Raw genomic sequence first — 22,578 nt, forward strand, 5'->3', positions numbered from 1 at the left:
CCTCTGTCCACATAGAAAAAAATTAGAAGAGCCAGTATTTCTCAGCTGTAAGCCTCAGGATCCAGAACCAGTTTATACCAACAGCACTGATGCTACACAGGAGTCACCAACTGGCTTCTGGAATACAAAGAGGGATAGGCTGTAGGAAGCTACAGAATCTTGCAGCAAACAGTGATGTGGTTAATCATGGTGGTGTTTGCTGTTACAAGAACCCAATACTTTTTGTAACAATATTAAAACACTGAACATGAGGCCAAATTCTACAAAAATAGGCAAAATGAGAATTTGCATACCTTTGGATATCTCTTGCCCATCTGTTTTGTTGGATCTTTGGCTGAGTCATAAGGATTAACACCAGTACCGGTATTTACTTTTTGTTCCTTGGCTTCTTTGAGAGCTTTCTGGGAAGGTCCCTGTAATCCATCTTCTCTTTCACTCTTACGGCCGGCTATAAAATAAAAGCAGTTTAGTTTATTATTTTTTTTAAAGAAATCATTTTTGGTAGAAATTAAGCATGCATAAATTTGTTCTACTATAAAACAAATTAATCCCTGATTAATTTGCCCAACTTGTTTGTGATTTCAATCCAATACAACAAGGATTGGCAATCTAAACTGGAATCTCAAATGGAACAGATAGCTCATTGGCCCTCATCCATACTAAATAAACTCTTTCGAACATTCCTGGCAACTGATCTGTACACACCCAGAAGATGGCACTACTAGTGTCAATGTGGGCACCATTATGCAGAGCCTGAAGAACCACAGAGCAGAAGAATCCATATTGTTTGAAAATCAACAGTATTTGGGAGAAGAGGACTGCAGTCACAACATTAGAATCTTTTTTGTTTTTTTATTTAGCAAAGCTCTAAAAATGCAAATTATGAAAGCATATCTGTACGTACAACTCCACAACCACAAGTCACAAGTGTCTCATTATATTCTCTCCAGTTGAAAAGCTGGATAGCAATTTGAGAATGACAGAAAAAGCTCTGACTAAAAAAGAGCACAAAATGGACTATCTGCATTGGGGCCATTGCCTTTCACATGAAAGATGATGCAACATTCACATTTACAATATCAAAAGGGAACTAATATGGACCAGATCCTTCTGTGTTGCCCTACATCACTGATTCCATGGGCAGTTCACAACAGTACAAATGCGCTACTAAGAAAAATGCTACCATATAAAACACTACAAAATCTTCATACCATGCATACTTTTTATTTATTTATTACTTGAAGTGGTACTACCGTAGATAGATAATACAATGTAACATAATATTACAAACCCATTTGAAACAGCATTCAAATGCAGGTTTTATGCTTTTTTTTCTAATATAAAAAGCCTCAAACAATGTACTGTTCCCTCACAGGTGAGTTGTACCAGTCACTTTATCACTTTGCTGTTTTCCCAGCTTTACAATATCCTTTTTGAGATGTAGGTACCAGAACTGTACACACTATTCCAAGTGCAGCTGCACCACAAATTTCCCTTTCCTAATGCTCCCTAACATGGCATTCATCTTTTTAAACAGCTGGGTCAACATATTAATTGAGCTTTCCATCAAGAGTCCCCAAGATGCCTTCTCTGGTGGTCAGTGTCTGCCACTGAACTGCTTTTGCCATTTTAATACCATCTTAACGCTTAAGGTCAGCATCATAATTCCTGTCAATTTCCTTGTGTGAAATTCAACAGAACTGTTAAGTTTGAAGGTTACAACTGCTGGAATAATGAGCAGTACTTATTTTTCTAGAAAAAGAGGTGCTGAAATTCACCATGAACACCTCCCTTGTTCCATATTGATGACAATGGTGCCCACTTGAGAGGTGCCAGAACTGAGTTCCAGTGAGTTCCGGCTGAAAAAAGCCCTGCACATGAGGCTGATGAAAGTTGCTGTAAATCCAGCTGTACCATTAATTTCTTGATTATTTTAAATATTATTTATTTTTCTGACTTTTAATATATATCCGTAGGATAACCTATTTGATTCTTTGCTGGCTACGATTTCTAATGTTTCTGTTAATCAGGAAATTTACTTTTCTTCTTTCTTTTTGCTCCTGTTCCTTTTTATATTAGATTTCAAAAATATTTTTTATTCTGGTGTATTATAAAAAGATACTTTGTACTGTGTATGAACTTTTGGATAGCTTTTGATAAGTATCAATGAATATATATATTTAAAAACTGCAAACACCAGTGTGGAAAACTGTTTGTTAAATCAAGTCTGTTTAAAGATTTAGGCCAACCAGTCTATGTATGTTTTCCAGATAACATATACCTTTTTGCATTGCGTGCTTCAATGTTCTGTAAAATTGACTGTGATGGCCATATGGGTAAACTGAAGTCATTTGAATTGTCATTCTTGAAAAGTACACAAAATCCAACACTAAAGGAAAATGTGCATCTAAAACAAATAAACTGAAAAATCCTTTCTGTATGTAAAACTATTCTCTCATTTTTACCATGATGCCTGCATTCAAAGGGCACCATGGACTAGGAAGTAAGCCCCACTGAAATAAACAGCTATGTTCTCTTCACAGTTCCCATTCATGGGGCCTGCCCCAGAATAACTTCTCTTTGAGCAAAAACCCTTGAAATAAAAGTAACTGAAGACTAATGACCAACTTAACTACTTTATTTGAAGGGACGCATGTGAAAAGAACTGTTTCTTACACAAGATGCTAGCCTCATACAGTAAATACTTTAAAAGCTTTTTAACAACTGTTACAAGTATCATGTCTCAGAGTATTTCCCTAAGCATTACACATCACAGAAATTTTTTATTTGTTTGGAAGCTGCTTCTCTCACTCAGTAGCTGTGGTTGTCTGGCAGTTACATTGCTCGTGGAATTGTGTTAGTTTGTGAAATATACATACTTGCAAACTGCTACAGAACTAGGAAAGCCCAGAGGTTTAAATAGCATCTTCTGATCAAACACATGCCCAAGTTCTACAAAATCATTACGGTTACACAGTATAATATCTCAGAAGCATTTACAGACCTCCTGTTTTGAGTGCCTTTCTGGTGGGATGGAAGGTATGTATACAGGGCCGATGCTAGGGTTTTTTGCGCCCTAGGTGAGATCACCTTCTGGCTATTAAAAAAAGAAAACAATAAAAATAGAAAATAAAATAATAAATAAATAAAAATAGAAAATAAAATAATAAATAAATAAAAATATAAAATAAAATAATAAATAAAAATAGAAAATAGAAAATAGAAAAATAAAAAATAGAAAAAATAAAATAGTAGAAAAATAAAAATAAAACAAAAAACAAAAAAACAGCTGAGAGGCACGGCGAGGTAGCCCCAGGCTCACGCTCCGCTCACGCCTCCGGAGTTTCGCATGGGGAGCGCGAGCCTGGGGCCACCTCCACTGCAGCTGTTGAGCGGCTTCTGTTCTGTTAACTTTGTTCCATTTAGGTCCCAAACTGAGCAAAAGTGTGAAACATACAGCCCCAATATTAACACTAATTATCCTCAACTATTTTTTTGTATACAACTAAAGTCTTATTTTCAATGAAAGCTACACATTATCAGTGACCAACATGGCTAAAACTTTCACTAGGATCAGAGCCTTCAATAAAAAATGGCTACATCTTGTTCAATCACTTCAGACTGTACCAACATATAAGGAGATTCTTGATGGACCAGACCAAAGTTCCATCTTGCCCAGCATCTCCTACTCCCAGTGGTCAACCAGATGCCTGTGGGAGACCTGCAAGTAGGACATGAGCACAACAACACTCTCTCCACTTCTGTTCCCCAACAATTGGTACTCAGAGGCATGTTACTCATGGGCGTACCCAGGATCAAAACTAGGGGGGGCACACCACCCACACACCCAGCCACGCCCCCCCAGCCACCTAATTGGCTGGCTGGCAATGACGTGGCCAGGATCCCTCCAGGAGGCATGGTCAACATCCACGCCCCCCAGAGAAAAGGGGGCCATTTCCAAGGCAGCACACGGAGCCACCAGCGCTTGCACTCCTGCCTCGCCCTTTAATGGCAGCGGTGACTAAAACAAGGCAGCAGCAGCAAAACTGTCGCCGTTGAAGGAAACCTGGACCTGGACCTGGGCTAACTTCAGCCCACACTCTTTCAAGTCCCAGCGAGCACAGCACAGAAAGTGCTGCCCCACAATGCTCCACGGCACTCCATTTGCATGTATGCTGAAGTTAGCCCAGGTCCAGGTTTCCCCCAACGAAGGCAGCTTTGCTGCCGCTGCTGCCATTTCACTTCAGCCAAGCAGGCTGAGGCGGAGCACAGCAGGCAGTGTCCCTGCCTGTCCTCTCCAGCTGCCCTGCTTCTAGGGGGGGCAGCTGCCCCCCCTGCCCCATGCTGGGTAAGCCCATGATGTTACTTTCAACATCAGAGTTATGCATAGCCATCATGACTTGTGGTGATTATCCTCCATTAGTTTGGTGGCAAATTCCAGTGTTTATTCACAGTATAAAGAGTGCTTCCCTTTTGTCTGTCCTGGTCTTCCAACATTTGGTTTCACTGTGGAGCCCTGTATTAAGTATTAAGTGAAGAGGAGGAAAACTCTCTAGCCACTTTTTCCTAAAGGACCTCCATGATGCAACCTTTCCTCATAGGAGTTTTTCAGCCCCTTGATCCTTTTGGTTGTTATTCTCTGATCTTTTCTAGCTTAACTTCAATGTGCTTTTTAAGGTGCAGCAACCAGAAGTGTATGCAATATTCCAAATACAACTGCAATTTAGATTTTTATAACAGCATAATAGTATTAGTAGTTTTATTTTCAGTCCCTTTCCTAATGATCCTTAGCACACCTCTTTTACAGCTGCTGCACTCTGAGTGAACATCTTCACTGAGGTCATACCTTCTACCTACAATGGACCTGCTATCAAATTATGAAATCCAGTAACATTTATGGGGAGGGGCACTCTAAACAGCACTCTAACATGTCAAGGAGAACACTTGGCTACCATGCTTCTCCTTAGTGGAGCGATAGATTTTCTGTGTGGAGGGGCTGTGGTGTGTATGGAGTTCAAGCCTACAATCTGAAATGGTACACCTCAGCCTCTAAAATAAACTGCATACCTATTGATTGAATCAACTAGAATGTTTTGCTACACACACACACACACCCCATTATGTAAAAATTTTCGCAAAAGGGTTTAGCCATGCAACTATCATAAAATATTATGGGCTGATGCTAAACAGTTTACCCTGGAAGGAAGTCACACTAAGTTCAATGAGACTTCCTTGTGAATATGCTTAAGGCTGCAGCCTAATCATATTTCACTGCAGTTGCTATTTATTTTTATAGTAAGTCATTTCTATTAGACTTCTGGAAGGTGAGTAAAATGATAGTAATACAGTAGATAGGCTGGAGGGCTCATAAAATAAAAATATCTATGTTCCATTGCCAAACCTGCAAATATATTTCATAAAGCTACTCAAAGGAAAAGAAATGTCCATGATCAAGATCTATAAAACTTGACATATGCTATGACTTATTGCCAACCTGTTTTCCAGTTGAACAATAGTAGTAAAGCAATATTGCAAACAGCATTTTTGCTGTTTTGATTTTCAAGTCTCCACCCAAACATGAACACCCTTAACCTTTTAGTGAATTTGCTAATACAAATAACATATAAATGTCACTCCCTACTAATATAAAATGCAAATCCCTCAGCTTCCATATTTCAGTTTGTACAGATTCAAATTTGCTTAACATTAGCATCCTGTACTTCAAAACTTAGTAACAAAATGTTTTTTAAAACAGAAAAGCTCAGAGTCAATTCAGCCTGTATACAGAGAAATCCTCATGGAGCTAACAGATCCCTACTGCACTCCCCCTTCCCATTCCTCAGCACATCCACTCAACACACCAAGCCATTAGGGAATGAGATGCCTGTAAATGGTTCCCATATCAATGTCTGGCCTGTAACACACCCTGCAGGAAGGAAAGCGGATACAAAACTCTGTTGATTCCTGCGGGAAACTGTTTCTATGGTGGACTAGACAGAGTCTGCAGTATTTATTTAATGATATGATGGACTATCTCATCCCCAGGGCAACCTCTGCTCCCAGGCAATCAGGAAAGAGAACTGATGCAGTATTAAAAATTCACTCAGTGACATCTCAACTGGGAAAGCATTTCAATCATTTTACAGATTTAACGGTTTCCCACCATAGCCCTTCAGAGCTCACACCCCTTTGCCTCGTCCATGTGAATCACTGTATCTCAAAGCTTAACATCATTAAATCATTTTAGGGCTTAACATGCAGGAAAATTTTGAATGCCTAACCATTTGCACAATCTTTGAAAAGCATTTTTTTCTGTTCAAGTTTGGGATTTCACTATATAGGAAAACGTTTACCTTTAGTGACAGGAATTTGAATGTAGCTTCCAGACTCTAAGCTTCGTAAAGTGGCTTGTAAACCTATAATCTGAACAATGAAGGGGGAAAGACATTAAGAACTTTCATTTCTCCCACTAAGAAAATCAGACATATGTGTGAATGCATGCAAAATAATCAGTCCAAAAAATCTCAATGTAGTAGAATCTGAGTGCCTATAGAAATCAATATATTAGTTATCCTTCAACATACTTTTAAACAATGTTTTCCATGCACTCAGTCAGGGTAATTAAAGTGAACTAAACAATCTTTCCACCTTCTCAAGATCACTTCACATAGTTCATAAGTAACTCTCTGGCAAAGGGGAATCGGCACTCAAGCTTACAGGTGGCCTGAATTATCCAGCAGGAATTCAGTCTGCAAATTACCACCACACTCTGGCCAAAGATGGGAAATGCAAGGAAGCCAGCCATATCAACTACAGCTGAGCCAAAATTGATCAAAAAAGCCATTTATTTCTTCAAAAATATTAAGACTTCTCTTTTTCTCACAAAAATGTCACTTTGCAGTGTTTTTCAAAATACTCTGCACCATCTGCCCTTCATGGTGCCCTGGAACATGATTAAGTTCAAATATCTTAAGGGTTGTCACATGGAAGATGCAGCAAACTTGTTTTCTCCTGCTCTGGAGATTAGGGCTTGAATAAATGGCTTCAAGTTACAAGAAAGGAGATTCCAACTAGACATCAGGAAGAACTTTCTGACAGTAAAAGCTGATTGATAGTGAAACACACTCCCTCGGGAGGTTGTGGAATCTCATTCCTTGGAAGTTTTTAAGCAGAGGTTGGGTGGCCATCTGTCTTGGATTCTTTCGTTAAGATACCTGCATTTCAAAGGGTTGGACCAGACAACCCTTGGGGGTCTCTTCCAACTCCATGATTTTATTATTCTATGAAGTCTGGAGCATTTTGGTTGATGCAAAATTGTGGCCAGGCTACCCAAAAACAACCCATGCATTTAAAGCACATTTAAACCACATACCCCTACCAAGAATCCTAGGAACTGTAGTCTGTTTTGGATGCTGGAAATTGTAGCTCTGTGTGGGGCTAATTACAGTTCTCAGGATTCTTTTTGGGGGAGGGGTGGGGTCAAATATGCTTTATTTGTATCAATAAGGCAGAGTGATCCTGTGAATGATTCCAGGGCTGTCTTGTTCAACAGTCTGAGCACTCAAGAGATCTGCGCTTATTGCATATAGGTTGTGTGAGGGACAGGGGATATCGCGAAGTCCCTCCCCTCCTGAGTTCAAGCCCGTCCCCGAGCAAAGGGGAAAGCAGGGAGAGTTCCGATTCCAGTGGGGAAGCAGGAAGTCGTGTCCGAGGCTCAGGCAAGGTAGAGGAGCCAGGGTCCCAGGTGGGACAGGAAGGGGCAAGTAAGGGGGGAAGACCCATCCCCCCAACTCCAGAATTACGCAGGAAGAGGAGGGGCAAGAGGATGGGTCTGCCAAAGCTTTTGTGTTGGAGAAAGACGCGCCAAAAGCCATTAGGAGGTTCTGAAACCGACTGACAACATCGCTCCGTGTAAATAGCAATGACTTGAGCACTGTAAATACGCAGCACCAATAAAAGAATAAAATGCAGAGCTGCGTAGCGTCGTTACTCTGAAGTAGTCCACTCCGGCCACTGTGACAGCAACCTCCTAATCATTTTTGGGCTACTTTGGAGTTGCCGGGATGAGCGTGTCAGAGGCGGAGAAGTGGCGGCAGATCGCTGAGCAAGCCCAGCTAGAACTGCAACAGCTGTCGCTGCAGGCGCAGGGAGAATTGAAGGCAGCTAAAGAGGAGACTAAGAAGGTCCAGGACGACCGGCTACAACTTGCGGAACAGGTGAGAGAGCTCCAGGAAAAAGAGCAGCATTTAAGGGCGGTGGCGGTAGACCTCCAAAACAAGCTGGATGCAGAGAAAAACAAGGCGGGAGGGGCACCCCAAGTCCAAGTGCTGCCAGGAAGGAGAGCCGGGACCCTAGTAAGCAAGTTCAATGGAGACCCGAAGGAGTTTCAGGGCTTTGAGACTGAGATTGTGTATGCTCTTGAGCTGCACCACGATGAGTTCCCTGATGATGAGCACAGAGTAGCGTTTATTGTGGAGCACCTTACAGGGGCGGCCAGGGAGTGGCTAAGACCGTTAATTGCAACAAGGAATCCTTGCATGAAGAATGTCAAACTATTTCTAGAAGGTTTGAAAACGATGTATTCGTCCGATAGTCATATGGACCAGACTAAGGAGGAACTTCATAATTTACGCCAAGGAAATATGACAGTTCGCGCGTATTGGGCGAAATTCACCATGCTGGTGCACAGATTGGGGTGGGATCTGGAGTCTGCCCCAATGCAAGCGGCGTTTTACTTGGGGTTGCATGAGGAGGTGAAGGATGAGCTCTCGAGAGGTCCAAAGCCCAGTAATATGGATCAACTGAGCAAAGCGGCTCTGGCGGTGGGGGTGAGGCAGGAATCCAGATGGAGCGACAAGCAAGCAACGCGCGCAAAGCGGGCTTGGTTCCCACGGTCGCAGGAGAAGCCACTCCCTCAACAACCCTTTCAAGCCACGCCTGGGGCCAGTCAGGACCAGGAACCCATGCAGATTGATAGCGCGCGCGCGCGGGCTTTTCAAACCCCAGCGGCGCCAAGACGCAAGGAGGGAAGGGGTGGGAATTGCTTTCTCTGCAACTCCCCCCAGCATCTCGTCAGAGACTGCCCACATCGCAGGGAGTGGCAAGGAAAGGCGGGAACGGTTGTGCCCTCCCCCACTGACGCAGCACCACAGCAGGGAAACGGGAAAGCCTGGCTGCAGGAGACAAGGGGCGGCAGCCAGGCACAGTCAGCAGACAACAGCCCCAGCCCACCCACCCGCACAGAGAGGAGCAGAGCCAGCCCACCCCTCCCAGAGCAGGAGTGGTTCTAGAAGTGACGCTCACGCTCCCAAATGGCTATCCATTGACGGTCCTCGCCCTAATTGACAGTGGTGCCTCAGCCAACTTCTTCTCGAGAAACTTTGCAGAAGAGCACCAGATCCAGCTTCTGCAGCTGGATTTTCCTCTGCACGTGGCAACCATTGACGGCAGAGAGCTGCTGGGAGGGGCCATCACTCATCAAACCCCCCCCATGAGAATGACGGTTGGAAGGCACTCAGAGACACTGGCATTCAACGTCACCACCATCTCAGACCCCCCAATCGTTTTGGGCATGAGCTGGCTGGCGCGCCACGACCCCTCCATAAGTTGGCATCAGAGATGCATCACTTTTGGATCGGACTTTTGCCTGGAACATTGCATGCAGCACCAACCAGGGGAGGGGCCTCCGATAGCCACGGTGGCCACCATGCACGTCAAAGGGGGTGAGGCGATACCCAAACCATACTGGGACCTGCAGGAGGTCTTCAGTGAAGCGGAGTCCGACCACCTGCCCCCACACAGGCCTTTTGACTGCCAGATCAACCTGGTGCCTGGGGCAACTATACCCCCAGCCAAGCTGTACGCCATGTCAGACCAGGAACTGGAGGATCTGCGCGCTTTTATCGACAAGAACCTCAAGCGGGGGTTCATCAGAGAAAGCAAGGCAGCAGGGGGCAGCCCGGTCTTCTGGGTGGACAAGAAAGACACGCAACAGCGCCGTCTTGTGGTGGATTTTAGACGGCTGAATTCGGTGACAGAGCCAGTGGCTTTCCCCATGCCCAGAGTGGATGATCTCCTGACAGCGGCACGCAGCGGCAAGATTTTCACCAAGCTAGACCTGAGGGGGGCGTACAACTTGATCAGGATCCGGGAAGGCGATGAGTGGAAAACCACGATGTTCACGCCTCTGGGCTCTTTTGAATATCTGGTGATGCCCTTCGGGTTGCAAGGGGGCTCAGCATGCTTCCAGGCCTTCATGCACCACGTCCTGGGGTCCCTACTCTTCAGGAAATGCTTGGTCTTTCTGGATGACATCCTTATTTACTCCAACGACCCAGTGCAGCACGTGAAGGACGTCAGGGAGGTGTTACAGCGCCTGAAGGAGAACCACCTGTATGTGAAGCTGGAGAAGTGCAAGTTTCACACCAAGGAGGTGGACTTCCTGGGCTACAAGCTGTCAGACAAGGGGCTGGCAATGGACAAGGACAAGGTGCAGACCATCCTGGACTGGCACAGCCCCAGGACGCGCAAAGATGCCCAACGCCTACTAGGCTTTGCCAACTTCTACAGGAAGTTCATCAAGAACTTCTCTCGAGTTACGGCTCCCATCACTGACTGCCTGAGAGGCAAGCAGAAGTTCAGGTGGACACCAGAGGCGCAAGCAGCGTTCGAAAGCCTCAAGAGGGTGTTCGCCTCAGACCAGAACCTGTTCCACGTGGTTCAGGACGCGCCCCTACGCATTGAAACAGATGCTTCTGATAAGGCTGTGGGCGCCATTTTGTTGCAACTGGACGCCAACAGAGAGTGGAGACCCTGTGCCTTCTTCTCCAGGAAGTTGACCCAGCCCGAGCGAAACTACACAGTTTTTGATCGGGAACTTCTTGCGATCCACGCGGCGTTCCAGCACTGGAGACACTTCCTGGTGGGCGCCAAGCACCCCATCCAGGTGTGCACAGACCACAAGAACCTGGAGTTCTGGAGAACTGCCAGGGTGCTCAACCAGCGGCAGATACGGTGGGCGGAGTTCTTCTCGAACTTCAACTTCTCCATACACTACATCCCAGGAGAGCAGAATGTCAGGGCGGATGCCCTCTCCCGCAAGCCAGAGTACATGGAGGAGGAGGCGCCACCAGCCCCAAGGCACATTTTCCCCCCGTCGGCATGGTCCTGCGGAGCAGCAGTGGTGAGCGAGGCAGAACTCACAGCACTGACGGCAGCGGATGAATTTGCCAACCGCATCTTCAGAGAACTGAGAGGGGGGAGGGAGCAGGCAAAAGACTTTGCAGAACGCAGAGGGCTGCTTTTCTACAAGGGTGCGCTGTACCTACCCACCACCCAGCTTCGACGTACGGTCCTCAAGCAGATGCACGACAACCCTACAGCGGGGCATTTTGGAAGGGACAAGACCACTCACCTAGTCATGAGACACTTCTGGTGGCCAGGGGTGAGGGAAGATGTTCGAGACTATGTAAGGGGCTGTACCACCTGCCAGCGGGCGAAGGTGGTCAGAGCAGCGCCACCAGGGTTGCTGGAGCCCTTAGCCACACCACACAGGCCGTGGGAAGTGGTGTCCATGGACTTCATCACAGATCTGCCTTCGTCCAGGGGTAAGACTGCAGTGTTGGTGGTGGTGGACCTCATGTCCAAAATGTGTCACTTTATACCGTGTGCCAGGGCAGTCTCGGCAGAAGAGACAGCCAAACTGTTTGTTGATCACATTTTCAGACTGCATGGATTACCTTTAAGGGTTATTTCGGATCGTGGCCGCCAATTTGTTTCCAGGTTCTGGCGGCGGCTCATGAACCTCCTGCAGGTGGAGGTCAGCTTGTCGACGGCTAGACACCCGCAGACCAACGGACAAGCGGAGAGGGTCAACGCCATTCTGCAGCAGTACCTGAGATGCTACGTCAGCCAGCGGCAAACGGACTGGGTGGATCGCTTGCCACTAGCAGAATTTGCCTACAACAATGCAGTGCACGTCTCCACAGGGGTGTCGCCCTTTAAGGCCAATTACGGGCGCGACCTCAGATCTTTCCCAGAGAGGGAGAGGGAGGAGGAGGAGGAGGGCCCACAGGCTGAGGATTGGGCAGAGGAACTGGAGACGGTGCACCAGCAGCTCAGAGAACACTTGGAGAGGGCCAAGGAAGCGTACAAAAAGGGGGCAGATCGCCACAGGCGACAAGGGGAGGTCATCAGGGTGGGGGACAAGGTGTGGTTGTCCTCGGAGGGCCTTCCCACCAGAGGGAGGTGCAAAAAGCTGGCACCCAAATGGCTGGGCCCCTTCACGGTCACGCAACAGGTCAACCCGGTGGCATACAGGCTGGCACTGCCAGAGGACATGAGGGTGCATCCAGTGTTTCATAGATCGCTGCTGTCGCCGTACAGGGAAAGCAGCAGGCTCAGAGACAGCGAACAAACCCCCGAGGGAGGGGGGGAGAGGGAAAGCAGGGAGCAACTCAATGAGGCCACGGCCATCCTGGATTCAAGGTGGGGGGTGGGGGGCCTGGAGTACCTCATGGCATGGGAGGATGCTCCACCGTCCCAGAATGAATGGGTTCCCGCCACTCAGATACAGGAGGAATTCTTGGTGGAAGAATTTCACGCCCTCTTTCCCCACAGACCCAAGCCCTGGCACATGGAAAGGGAGGGGGAGGAGGAGGAGGCACGGGAGAACAGCTCACCATGGCGCTGGGAAGCGGAGTTTGAGGAACCAGAGGATGAGGTATGGGTGTCGCCAAGATCCACCCAGTCAGAGGAAGGAGCAGATTGGCAAAACATTTTTACCCCCACCAGCTCTGACGCCACGGACTTTTTGGGATTCCCGTCCTCCCAGGCGGAAGGGGGGGGCTCGCAGGACTGGGGGGAGGTGTTCACACCAACGGGCTCGGAGAGCACCGAGTTTTTAGGCTTCCAGTCGTCACCGACACATGGGGGGGGGCCTGGGGAGGGGTGAAGGAGAGCTTGGGAGGGGGGTGGATGTGAGGGACAGGGGATATCGCGAAGTCCCTCCCCTCCTGAGTTCAAGCCCGTCCCCGAGCAAAGGGGAAAGCAGGGAGAGTTCCGATTCCAGTGGGGAAGCAGGAAGTCGTGTCCGAGGCTCAGGCAAGGTAGAGGAGCCAGGGTCCCAGGTGGGACAGGAAGGGGCAAGTAAGGGGGGAAGACCCATCCCCCCAACTCCAGAATTACGCAGGAAGAGGAGGGGCAAGAGGATGGGTCTGCCAAAGCTTTTGTGTTGGAGAAAGACGCGCCAAAAGCCATTAGGAGGTTCTGAAACCGACTGACAACATCGCTCCGTGTAAATAGCAATGACTTGAGCACTGTAAATACGCAGCACCAATAAAAGAATAAAATGCAGAGCTGCGTAGCGTCGTTACTCTGAAGTAGTCCACTCCGGCCACTGTGACAGGTTGCCTTTGCCTTTTTGGCCCTCTGCTTTTGCCATGCTCTGTCCACAACTGCACAGGAGCTGTGCCTGACAAGGAGGGAAATGAATGTATCAGATCTGTCCCACATTGGGATAATATGCATCAAACATACTTTGTTCACACTGTGCCTAGAAGTGAGGCAACGCACACTTCTATGAAATATATAACGACAGTTGTTTTGCATATTTATACTGAAGACACCTGAGGCTTTAACTCTTGCAAAATCTACCAAGTGCCCCAATCGTTTTACTGAGGCTAATAAAGGGAATGATGAATTCTGCTCCTTTTCTTGAAATAATGTTATCCATCTATTTAATTATGTCAAAATTGGGAGAACCTTGACATTAGATGCAGAACATTGTTATGAATTTAGCAGCAGAACACATTATTCATTTTCTCAAGGCTCGTTTGAGGCATAAACCTCACTGAAATGAATGGAGGCGGCATAGCAGTGACACTTGGGAGATTCTGCATGGCTGACAATAATATCAGGATTCACCAGTGTGAAAGAGCGAAACCATTATGCAGTGGGTTATATTATCCTTTTACCCACTGTATAAGTAGGTTGAAGTGACTTGCCCTACACATAACTTTGCATTATCCAAAACTGAAAATAAAAAATAACTTCACTTAAACATGTTTCAGGGTCTTAACTGAAAAGCCAGATATCAGCTTGCTGAGAGGCTTTGGAAAGGAAACAGGCCAAGCACAGCAGCACTCTTAGAGCTCTTTCATTGGCATACAGCCTAACACAGTCCAGCGCATGGATCCAATTCGGTTAGAAGGCAGAAAGAACTCAGAGACATGCAATTCTAGCCAGCAACTGTTGATTCAACAGCAGCAGCCAGCAGGACATATTTTAATTCATTTTATTCATAGGAATGGATATATAAGGGGGGGGAATCCTTGTAAATTTGTATGCTGCTGGGGCCTGGCGGGGTGTGTGTGTGTGTGTAAAAAGATTGGTTTATTAACCCGGCAAAGAAATGACACGATACCAATTTCACCTCTGAAGTGAATTTTGCTGGGCAGGGAGGCTCCCTTCACTTTAAGAAGCGGCTGCTTGCCAATCACCAAATCCAGCAGACAGCACTTGCAAGCAGCAAGCCCCAGCTTTCTTCAGAATACAGAATCATCCCTCTCACAACTCAGGTAATCTCTCCATTTTATATTCAGTGATATAGCCCACTTTTTTTAAACTAAGAAGAGCTCTGTGCACTTGACAGCCAAGAAAAACTCAAAATCGCTAATGCCCCACGTTCTTTGTGCATTGCATATGCTTGGGTTTTATATGTGGCAGGGATGCAGGTGGCGCTATGGTCTAACCCAGTGAGCCTCTTGGGCTTGCTGACTGGAAGGTTGGTGGTTTGAATCCCTGCAACGGGGTGAGCTCCCATTGCTCTGTCCCAGCTTCTGCCAACCTAGCAATTCGAAAGCTTACCAATGAAAGTACTGCTGTGACAGGAAGGTAAACAGCATTTCTGTGCGCTGTGGCTTCCATCATGGTGTTCCATTGTGCCAGAAGTGGCTTAGTCATGCTGGCCGCATGACCCAGAAAGCTGTCTGTGGACAAACCCCGGCTCCCTTAGCCTGAAGCGAGATGAGTGCTGCACCCCAAAGTCGCCTTTGACTGGACTTAACCGTCCAAGGGTCCTTTACCTTTTTTTTACCTATATGTGGTCCACCTTATGTTTTGAGGATAGAAATAGAAACTTAAACCAGTATGTATGATTGTGATTATGATCTTTCTTCATTTCCCTTCCTTATTTCATCCTCAAGACAACCCTGTCAGGTGGGTTAAGCTGAGAGAAAGTGACTGGCCCAAGGTCACCCAGTGAGTTTCATGGTTGAGTGGAGATGACTCGTCTCCCACATCCTAGTCCAACACTCTAACCATAACTCTACATTAGTTCTCAAAGACCATAAAGAGATCAGTGGTTTCTGAATCTCTAGGTTAAACATACTACAGGTTTTTACCTGCCCAACCACTCTGTCTCTTTCTAAGCTTGTAAGCATCTTCTCTCGCAGTAGAAGCTCATATTTTTCACTCAACTGCTTTAACAGTGGCTCATATGATGCATAATGTGTCTTGAGTCTACAAAAATATAATGAAAAAAATTATACAAAGGTCACAAGATAATAAATATTCTGTAGCATTTAATTCTCAATGACAGAAGAAAGACGTTTCTTGGTTACCCGTAAGAATTATACAATTCAAGTTCTTTCAAACTAACCCAAATTTTCAGGTCTGAAGATTGGAAAAATATTGCTTAACACAAAGTAGAATAGTTGGATGTCATCCTAGAGTGAATGTTTTGAATAATTTATTTTACGTAACTGACAGACAGAAAACTAGAAGTCATTTTTATTTTTATTTATTTCTTTTTCTTTCCCTTTTCTCTATTCTTTTGTTTTTTCTTCTTTGTTATCCTCTGCTGTGGGCCATTACTGGGGTTCAAGGATGGTTGGTGGAAGGACCCTGAGTGAGAGGCAAAGAAGTGAAGATCTCCCGGAGGTGAAACAGGGAAGGGTTGGGATTCAAAAGCCCCCCCAAAAGGGGGAAAAACAAAAAGGTTGTTACCCCAGTGAGAGAGGGGGAGAAGGAAGTAGGAGGGGGGGCAGAAAGAGAATGAGATTGGAAACAAAGGGTGGGAAATACAGCACAGGGGGGAAAGGGTTCAGCAAAATTTAGATTGGGACAGAGCAGGAGTGGGGTTGGGGAGAACTGTATCAATTTTTATGGATTGATTAAAAAATGGTCTGAACTCGGAATGTATTAAGGAGCTGGCTGAAATTTCTGGAGACACCAATTCCAGGGAAAGGGGGGTAGATTTAGTTTTGTGGGTGGGAATAAAAAGGGGTAAAACAGTTTGATGGTTAAGTTTGAATATTTTTGGGTAAAGGGTAGAGAATATTAGGTAAAAATAGCAAGGTGAAGTGTGAAGAGTTAACAGTTAAAAAGAAGTTATAATTTGGAAGAAAGAATGTGATTTTAATTTAGGTTTCTTTTTTCTTTTTGTTTTTTAAATCTTTTTGTTATTTTATATGTGAAGAATATTGGAGAATAAGATTTGATGACATTGTTTTTAATTTTTGTATTTTTTTATTGTCTTTTTTTCCTATATGTAAAATCCAATAAAAATTATCTTTTTTAAAAAAAAAAGAAGAAGTGAAGATCTCCCGGGGTGAGAGACTGGGAGAAAAAAGGAAAGCTCCCAGGTGAGAGCTGGGAGGGTCCACCACTTTCTGTGGGTGACAAGGGTTAAGAGCTACCTTTGAGAGAGGACTCTGCACTTTCTTTTCTCTTTCCTTTCTGTTTTTATTTAGATTACGGTAGTTTCTTTTATCTTATTGTATTATGAAAAGGCTTTAATAAAATCTTATGAAAAACAAACAAACTAGTCCAAATGTTGATGGAAGGTGGGAGTTTCCATTTTCCAAATCATCAAAGTACATTAAATGAATTAAATATGCTGGTCCATATTAAACTTTGCTTCTTTCTTGCAAATGAACATTATGTCTATCCCTGGTACAAACAAAATGAACATATGAACTGACAACCAAGCAAATTACAATTAAGAAAGATCAACTAAAATGTATTTCTTGAGTATTAATTACAACAGAAGCTAAATTTAGAATGTTCCACCAAATTAAGTAGAAAGTCAAGTTTTCACTATGGATGGTGAGTCTATTTGCTATGTAATTCACAAGAAACTGTTTAGCACACATCATTTAACAAGTTCAGAAAGTCACAATATTCTTTTTCTGACTTCTACATAGAGAGGCAATTTCTGATATAGGGAGGTTGCTTAGATCTAGCTAATCCTCTGCATGTAATCTGTGCAATCAACAGATTTGCCTGCAAAGTGTTTGAAACCTTCTAGAGCTTGTCAATGACGAGCTTTTTTTAAAGGGAGGCCTGACCCTTAGGCTGTTTGTTCAAATGAACATAGCCCCTGTTGTTCCACTCAGTACCTAAGAGATTTTTTTGGGGGGTCTAAATATGAATGTCTTCAGCAGGTGCTGAAAAAAGTACAGTGAAGGCACCTGCCTGATATCAATAGGCAGGGAATTCCAAAGTGTCCGTGCTGCCACACTAAACGATCAAGTTTTTACAGGTGTGGAACTGGTATCATGTGGCACTTTTAAAAGTGTCAATTCTGCTAATCAAAGCGGTTGAGTAGGCACATATAGGGTAAGGCAATCTCATAGGTAAACTAGTCCCAAGTTGTTAAGGGCTCTATATACAGTGGTACCTCTACTTACGAATTTAATGTGTTCCGAACGCACATGCGTAAGTATAAAAAAATTGTAAGTCGAATCCCATAGGAATGCATTGGGAGAAAAAATTCGTAAGTCGAAGCAACCCTATCTAAAAATTCGTAAGTAGAAAAAATCCTATCTAAACAGCATCCAAGATGGCGGACGGAGCTCCATCCGTAAGTAGAAACATTCGTAAGTCGAGTCATTCGTAAGTAGAGGTACCACTGTACTAATTATAACACCTTGAACTCAGCCCAGTAGCAGATCTATAACCAGTGCAGACATCTGAGCACAGGTCTCACGCCTGTGTGTCCTGTCCGCAATTATGCTGCAGCATTCTGCATTAACAGCAGCCTCCGGATCAATCACGAGGGAAGCCCCACATAGAGCACACTGCAGTAATCAAATCTTGAAGTTACCAGTGCATTGAGTACCGTATGTGGCCAGGCTCTCCCAGTCCAAGAATGGCAAATGCAGTTGGTAAAAGATACTTCTTGCCACTGAGGCTACCTGAGCCTCCAGTGACAGAGCTGGAGTGGCATCTGGACAGCCCAGGACCTCCATACACGTTGCCCAGGCTTGCGCCCCAGGGAGGTCACTTTGGTACTGCTGATGCAGCAGTTTGACTTTACTCCAAGAGGTACACTCTATTGTCTCTCAAGACAGATGTCTCTCAAGACAGATGGATGCCAACAGCAACTCTCAGTTAACTGGTACAGGATGGTAGCCTAGGCTACTATCATTTGGGACTGGCAGTGAGGAAAAACATCTTTGACTGTTCTCTAATGTTGCATTATGCCATGTCTCCACTAGTACAAAAAGGCTGACAACTCATTATAACGGGTGCATCCTTAAGCTCACAAGCGGGATGATAGCTGTTGTGGGTGCCATTGTCATGTCCCAGACATCAAGTAGCAGCAAGGATTCTGGCACAGATGCCAGGTTGAGGAAGCTAATGAAACAACCCCTGCGCTGCAGACTTGAGTCAAAATACCAAAAAAAGAGGCAACACGTCGACCAATTCCAATGGGCGAAATATATCTGTTTTTATCTTTATAAACTATAATGACATCATGTGAAACAGTGATCCAAGGTAATCATACTGTTTCGGTTTGGTCTTCTTCCATTTTTTAACTACAAAAAAAATAAATCAAATAAATATATACCATTAATATATATTAATATCTTAATATATATTAAGCTTTCCATTTCCTGCTTCAGGCAGCAGGGGTTACATATGTGTATGGCCCCTGTTCCGCAGATTGTATACAAACACTAAGGTATGTTTTGTTTTTGTATTTTTCTGTATTTTTTCAATGTTAAGATATTGTGGACTGTATAGACTCGTGTTCATGCTGGCCATTGGCCTTAATATAATGTATGACATAATTAATGATATATATTTATTTGATTTATTTTTTGTAGTTAAAAAACTGAAGAAGACCAAACCGAAACAGTATGATTACCTTGGATCACTGTCTCGCATGTCGTTATAGTTTATAAAGATAAAAACAGATATATTTCGCCGGTTGGAATTGGTCGACGTGTTGCCTCTTTTTTTGGTAGGTTGAGGAAGCTAGCACCAGCAATGGAGACACTGGCTCAAGCCTCAATAGCAAGCCTGAAACTGACCACCTGGAGCCACTGAAACCAAAGTCCACTGAAACCAAAGTCCCCAGAAACAGAGGGACATTTAATAAAAACTCACTCCCCTTGTATCGATTCAGCCTCTTAGTTCTTTGTTATACAGGCAAATCCCCATTCATGTATGAGCCGGAGGAGGCACAGCAGGGCTTTGCTGAGGCTCTTCGGGTTTCTTCCCCTACTTCCGGGTTTTCAGGGCTGTGCATATCGGTGGTTGCGCATGAACTGAACACATGTAAATAGGGGGATGCCCATAAATATCATTCTTAGGTAATGCTGGCTCTTCTCTTGAAAACCAAGTGGGTTTAGAACCCTGTTTGTAATCATTTACCTTTTGATGTCATTAATGAGCCTGTTTTTTTCCTGCACCACTCGTTTATGATGCATTCGATGGAAGTCACGCTCTTTCTGCAGTTTTAGCAGTGCTTCCTTAGCTTTGCTGCACGAAAAAAGAAGAAGAAAATGACTGCTTTCTGGATGAAGGAATATAAGACAAAAATGCCAGGGGGGCGGCAATTGACTACGGTAGTAATGAGATTCCGACAGAGAGGATAGGAGGGTGCCATAATGCTGGGACAAGCACCAGAATGGTGAAGAAAATTTAAATCCCACTTTATTTTGTGCCTTACAGCCCCCAGGTCAAGCCTCTCAAGTCAAGAACTGTTCAACTTCAGGCAAGAATAAGTGGTAGGTCCAAAATGGCAGTTACCACCTAGATCTGCTTTTATTAGTTATCCCACTAACACCTAGATATGTTTTTATTGGTAGTTTTTTATTGGCAGTTAGTAACTAAATTGTATCTTAATTAATCTGAGCAGTAACTATTTAGAATAATATTATTTAGGTTTGAGTATTTTTTAAAAAATTGCATGACCAATCTGGAACTTTCTCGGATCTGAAGCTGTCATGAAAAGGAATAAAACTGCTAGCACATTTGCAATGCTAAACAGGGTCTAGTATGGTATCAAATTGGATGGATAGCGTTTGAGATTCCTGCAATTGCAGGGCGTTGTACTAGACAACCCTTGGGGTCCCTTCCCTCTCTACAATTCTCTGAGTCTACAAGTGTACACTACTTTTGGACATTCACTTTCTGACATTTTGCACTTCAGCTCATTTAGATGGTTGTCTTATTACACCCTCCCCACACACAACACTGCTAACTTACTGCCTTTAACAGCATGCATTCAATTCAGCAGGGAATACTGCTGAGTAAACTTGCTTAAGCATGCTTAAGCATGCTCTGAAATCATGGTGAAATCAGCTTCCTCATTTGTGCCTTCTCTTTCCTATTTCCCTTTGCACTGGGTTCAGTTTCTGGAATACATGCTGACAATGAACACGCTTATCTGATATACTGTAGTGCAGTCATTTCCTGTTACTGTCCCTCATACTGAAGCTATGTACTTCAAGTATTCTAGACTTGAAGCTGCTAGATCATATTTTGATTGACAGTATACTTGTTAACCTTGCTGAGTGTGTTTCTGGTCCTGGGTACCACAAACAGGGACAACTGGTCAACACATCTGATAGTAATGTCTACAAGGAAGTGTGTTTCCAAAGAAATATTAGCACCTTGAATATCAAGCTCACAAAACTACTACTGCCTAGGACTTTCCCCCTTTAAATGCCTATGCATTTCATTTTCTGTTAGGAAGTTACAGGTACATACAAGACAGATGCAGCAAACATTTTAAGGACAAATGCTTACTGCTGCCTCTGGCCAACACGGTAGAGCTCCCTCTCTCACATAAAACATGTAAATATTTAGTGTTTTGCTATTTTTTTCTGTATTGCATGCATCTCAAAAGCAAATCAATAATACTATAAAGGTTCCTGTTCCTGTATAGCCAACTCATAGATCCAATATGGCCTTTCAAAAATTGTGAAATGCAAAATTTAGCAAAAATACATCTATTCATTAAAAGCATAAATAGTTATGCTTTTTATTTGTACTCCCCAACATATCTTTTATGCTCAGAAAATTCAACATTATAGTTACATATAAACATAAACTGCTTAAGTAACATGGCATATATCTCTGGTCAGTCTGCATTGCCATCTTTTCTAAACACAGTGGTTTACACATATATTAACTTCAGGACTACAATGTTATTATTTAGAACTATTCATATATAACAATCCCAGTGCAATTAAACTACTGCTTATCTTTCCATGTTTCCTGTTCTGGATTTTTTTTAAAAGTTGATATACTATATGTCTTTGTATAGAGCAAGGAAGTGAAGCAAATAAAACTTTTTAAAAGGCATGGTACCAAGCCATTTTCCATCCATTTTTTATTTTACTTAATTATACAATTAGCAGAGAACCATTTGAATTGGAAAGCCTGGACACCTTCAGAAGGCTAAACAAAAGCTTTGCTTTATGGATTGTGTTTCTGATTACCAGCCACAAATACACACACACACTGTGCCCATCTGACTGGGTTGCCCCACCCTGAATACTAACCTTTCTCCCCATGAACCCACTTGATCCCTTCAAGTTTAGAGCCATGAATTGTGATGGGTCTGCAGTTTTGTGTAATGTCTTGGTACACTGTGGTGCCTTTCCCAGCTCTCTACTGTCAGCTAGCCCATAACAAGGTTCTTAGAATTCCATAAATCTGTTTACTTGGCAGCTTATTATAACATGTTCATGTTGGGCACAGTCTAGTCAGACATAAGCACTCTTAAATCACTTTTACTTCAATGCTCTTTGCAATTAAAGCTGTAAGTTCTGTAAATAAATACATTCAACTCTTGTTGAACACATGCTTAACTTTCCTTTTTGAAATTAATAGAAATTGTGGCTAATTTGGCAGGATCTTTCCCCAGGTGAACAGCAGAAGACCCATTAACAATAACAATAACATACTTGGCTGCTATTTTATAGCTCTCCATTTCCTTCTTGAGATACTTGTTTTCCCTTTCCAAATGTTGATTGCAGGTGTATGCATCTGGAACATATCCAATGTCTTTAGGTTCAAGTACACCTCTCTGCATTAGCTCATACCTGAAATTAAAATGAAGAGTGTTTCTTTTACTCCCTCTCTTGCTGGCCCCAAGGATTAGGAAGATCCATGAGTGGAGTGCCCAGTTGTGGACTGATCAAAATAGAGTTTACTACTTGATGGGAATGTTAAGGACAGCAGGAGACCCATAGGTTAAAATACAATATACTTCCTCTTTCTAGAAAGCTATTGCAATATTGTTGTCATTGCTTTAGAGAATTCAAGGGGAAAGGGAAC

The 22,578-nt window shown here is 43.9% G+C and overlaps 1 protein-coding gene across 3 annotated transcripts in view; it reads right to left on the bottom strand.

The window, feature by feature from the left end:
* The window catches only part of SPAG16 (sperm associated antigen 16), a 403,304-nt gene that overhangs the window by 353,708 nt on the left and 27,018 nt on the right, over positions 1 to 22,578 (bottom strand). For all 3 annotated transcript variants that reach the window (XM_088667222.1, XM_035138897.3, XM_088667194.1), the window contains 5 exons: positions 22,206 to 22,343; positions 19,663 to 19,770; positions 15,402 to 15,519; positions 6,354 to 6,423; positions 294 to 448 (listed from right to left, as the gene is read on the bottom strand). In XM_088667222.1, the coding sequence (XP_088523348.1) occupies positions 294 to 448; positions 6,354 to 6,423; positions 15,402 to 15,519; positions 19,663 to 19,770; positions 22,206 to 22,343 (589 nt within the window). The remainder of the gene's footprint in view (positions 1 to 293; positions 449 to 6,353; positions 6,424 to 15,401; positions 15,520 to 19,662; positions 19,771 to 22,205; positions 22,344 to 22,578) is intronic.

Source organism: Zootoca vivipara, chromosome 1, assembly GCF_965207765.1.
Source record: "Zootoca vivipara chromosome 1, rZooViv2.hap1.1, whole genome shotgun sequence".
NCBI lineage: Eukaryota > Metazoa > Chordata > Lepidosauria > Squamata > Lacertidae > Zootoca > Zootoca vivipara.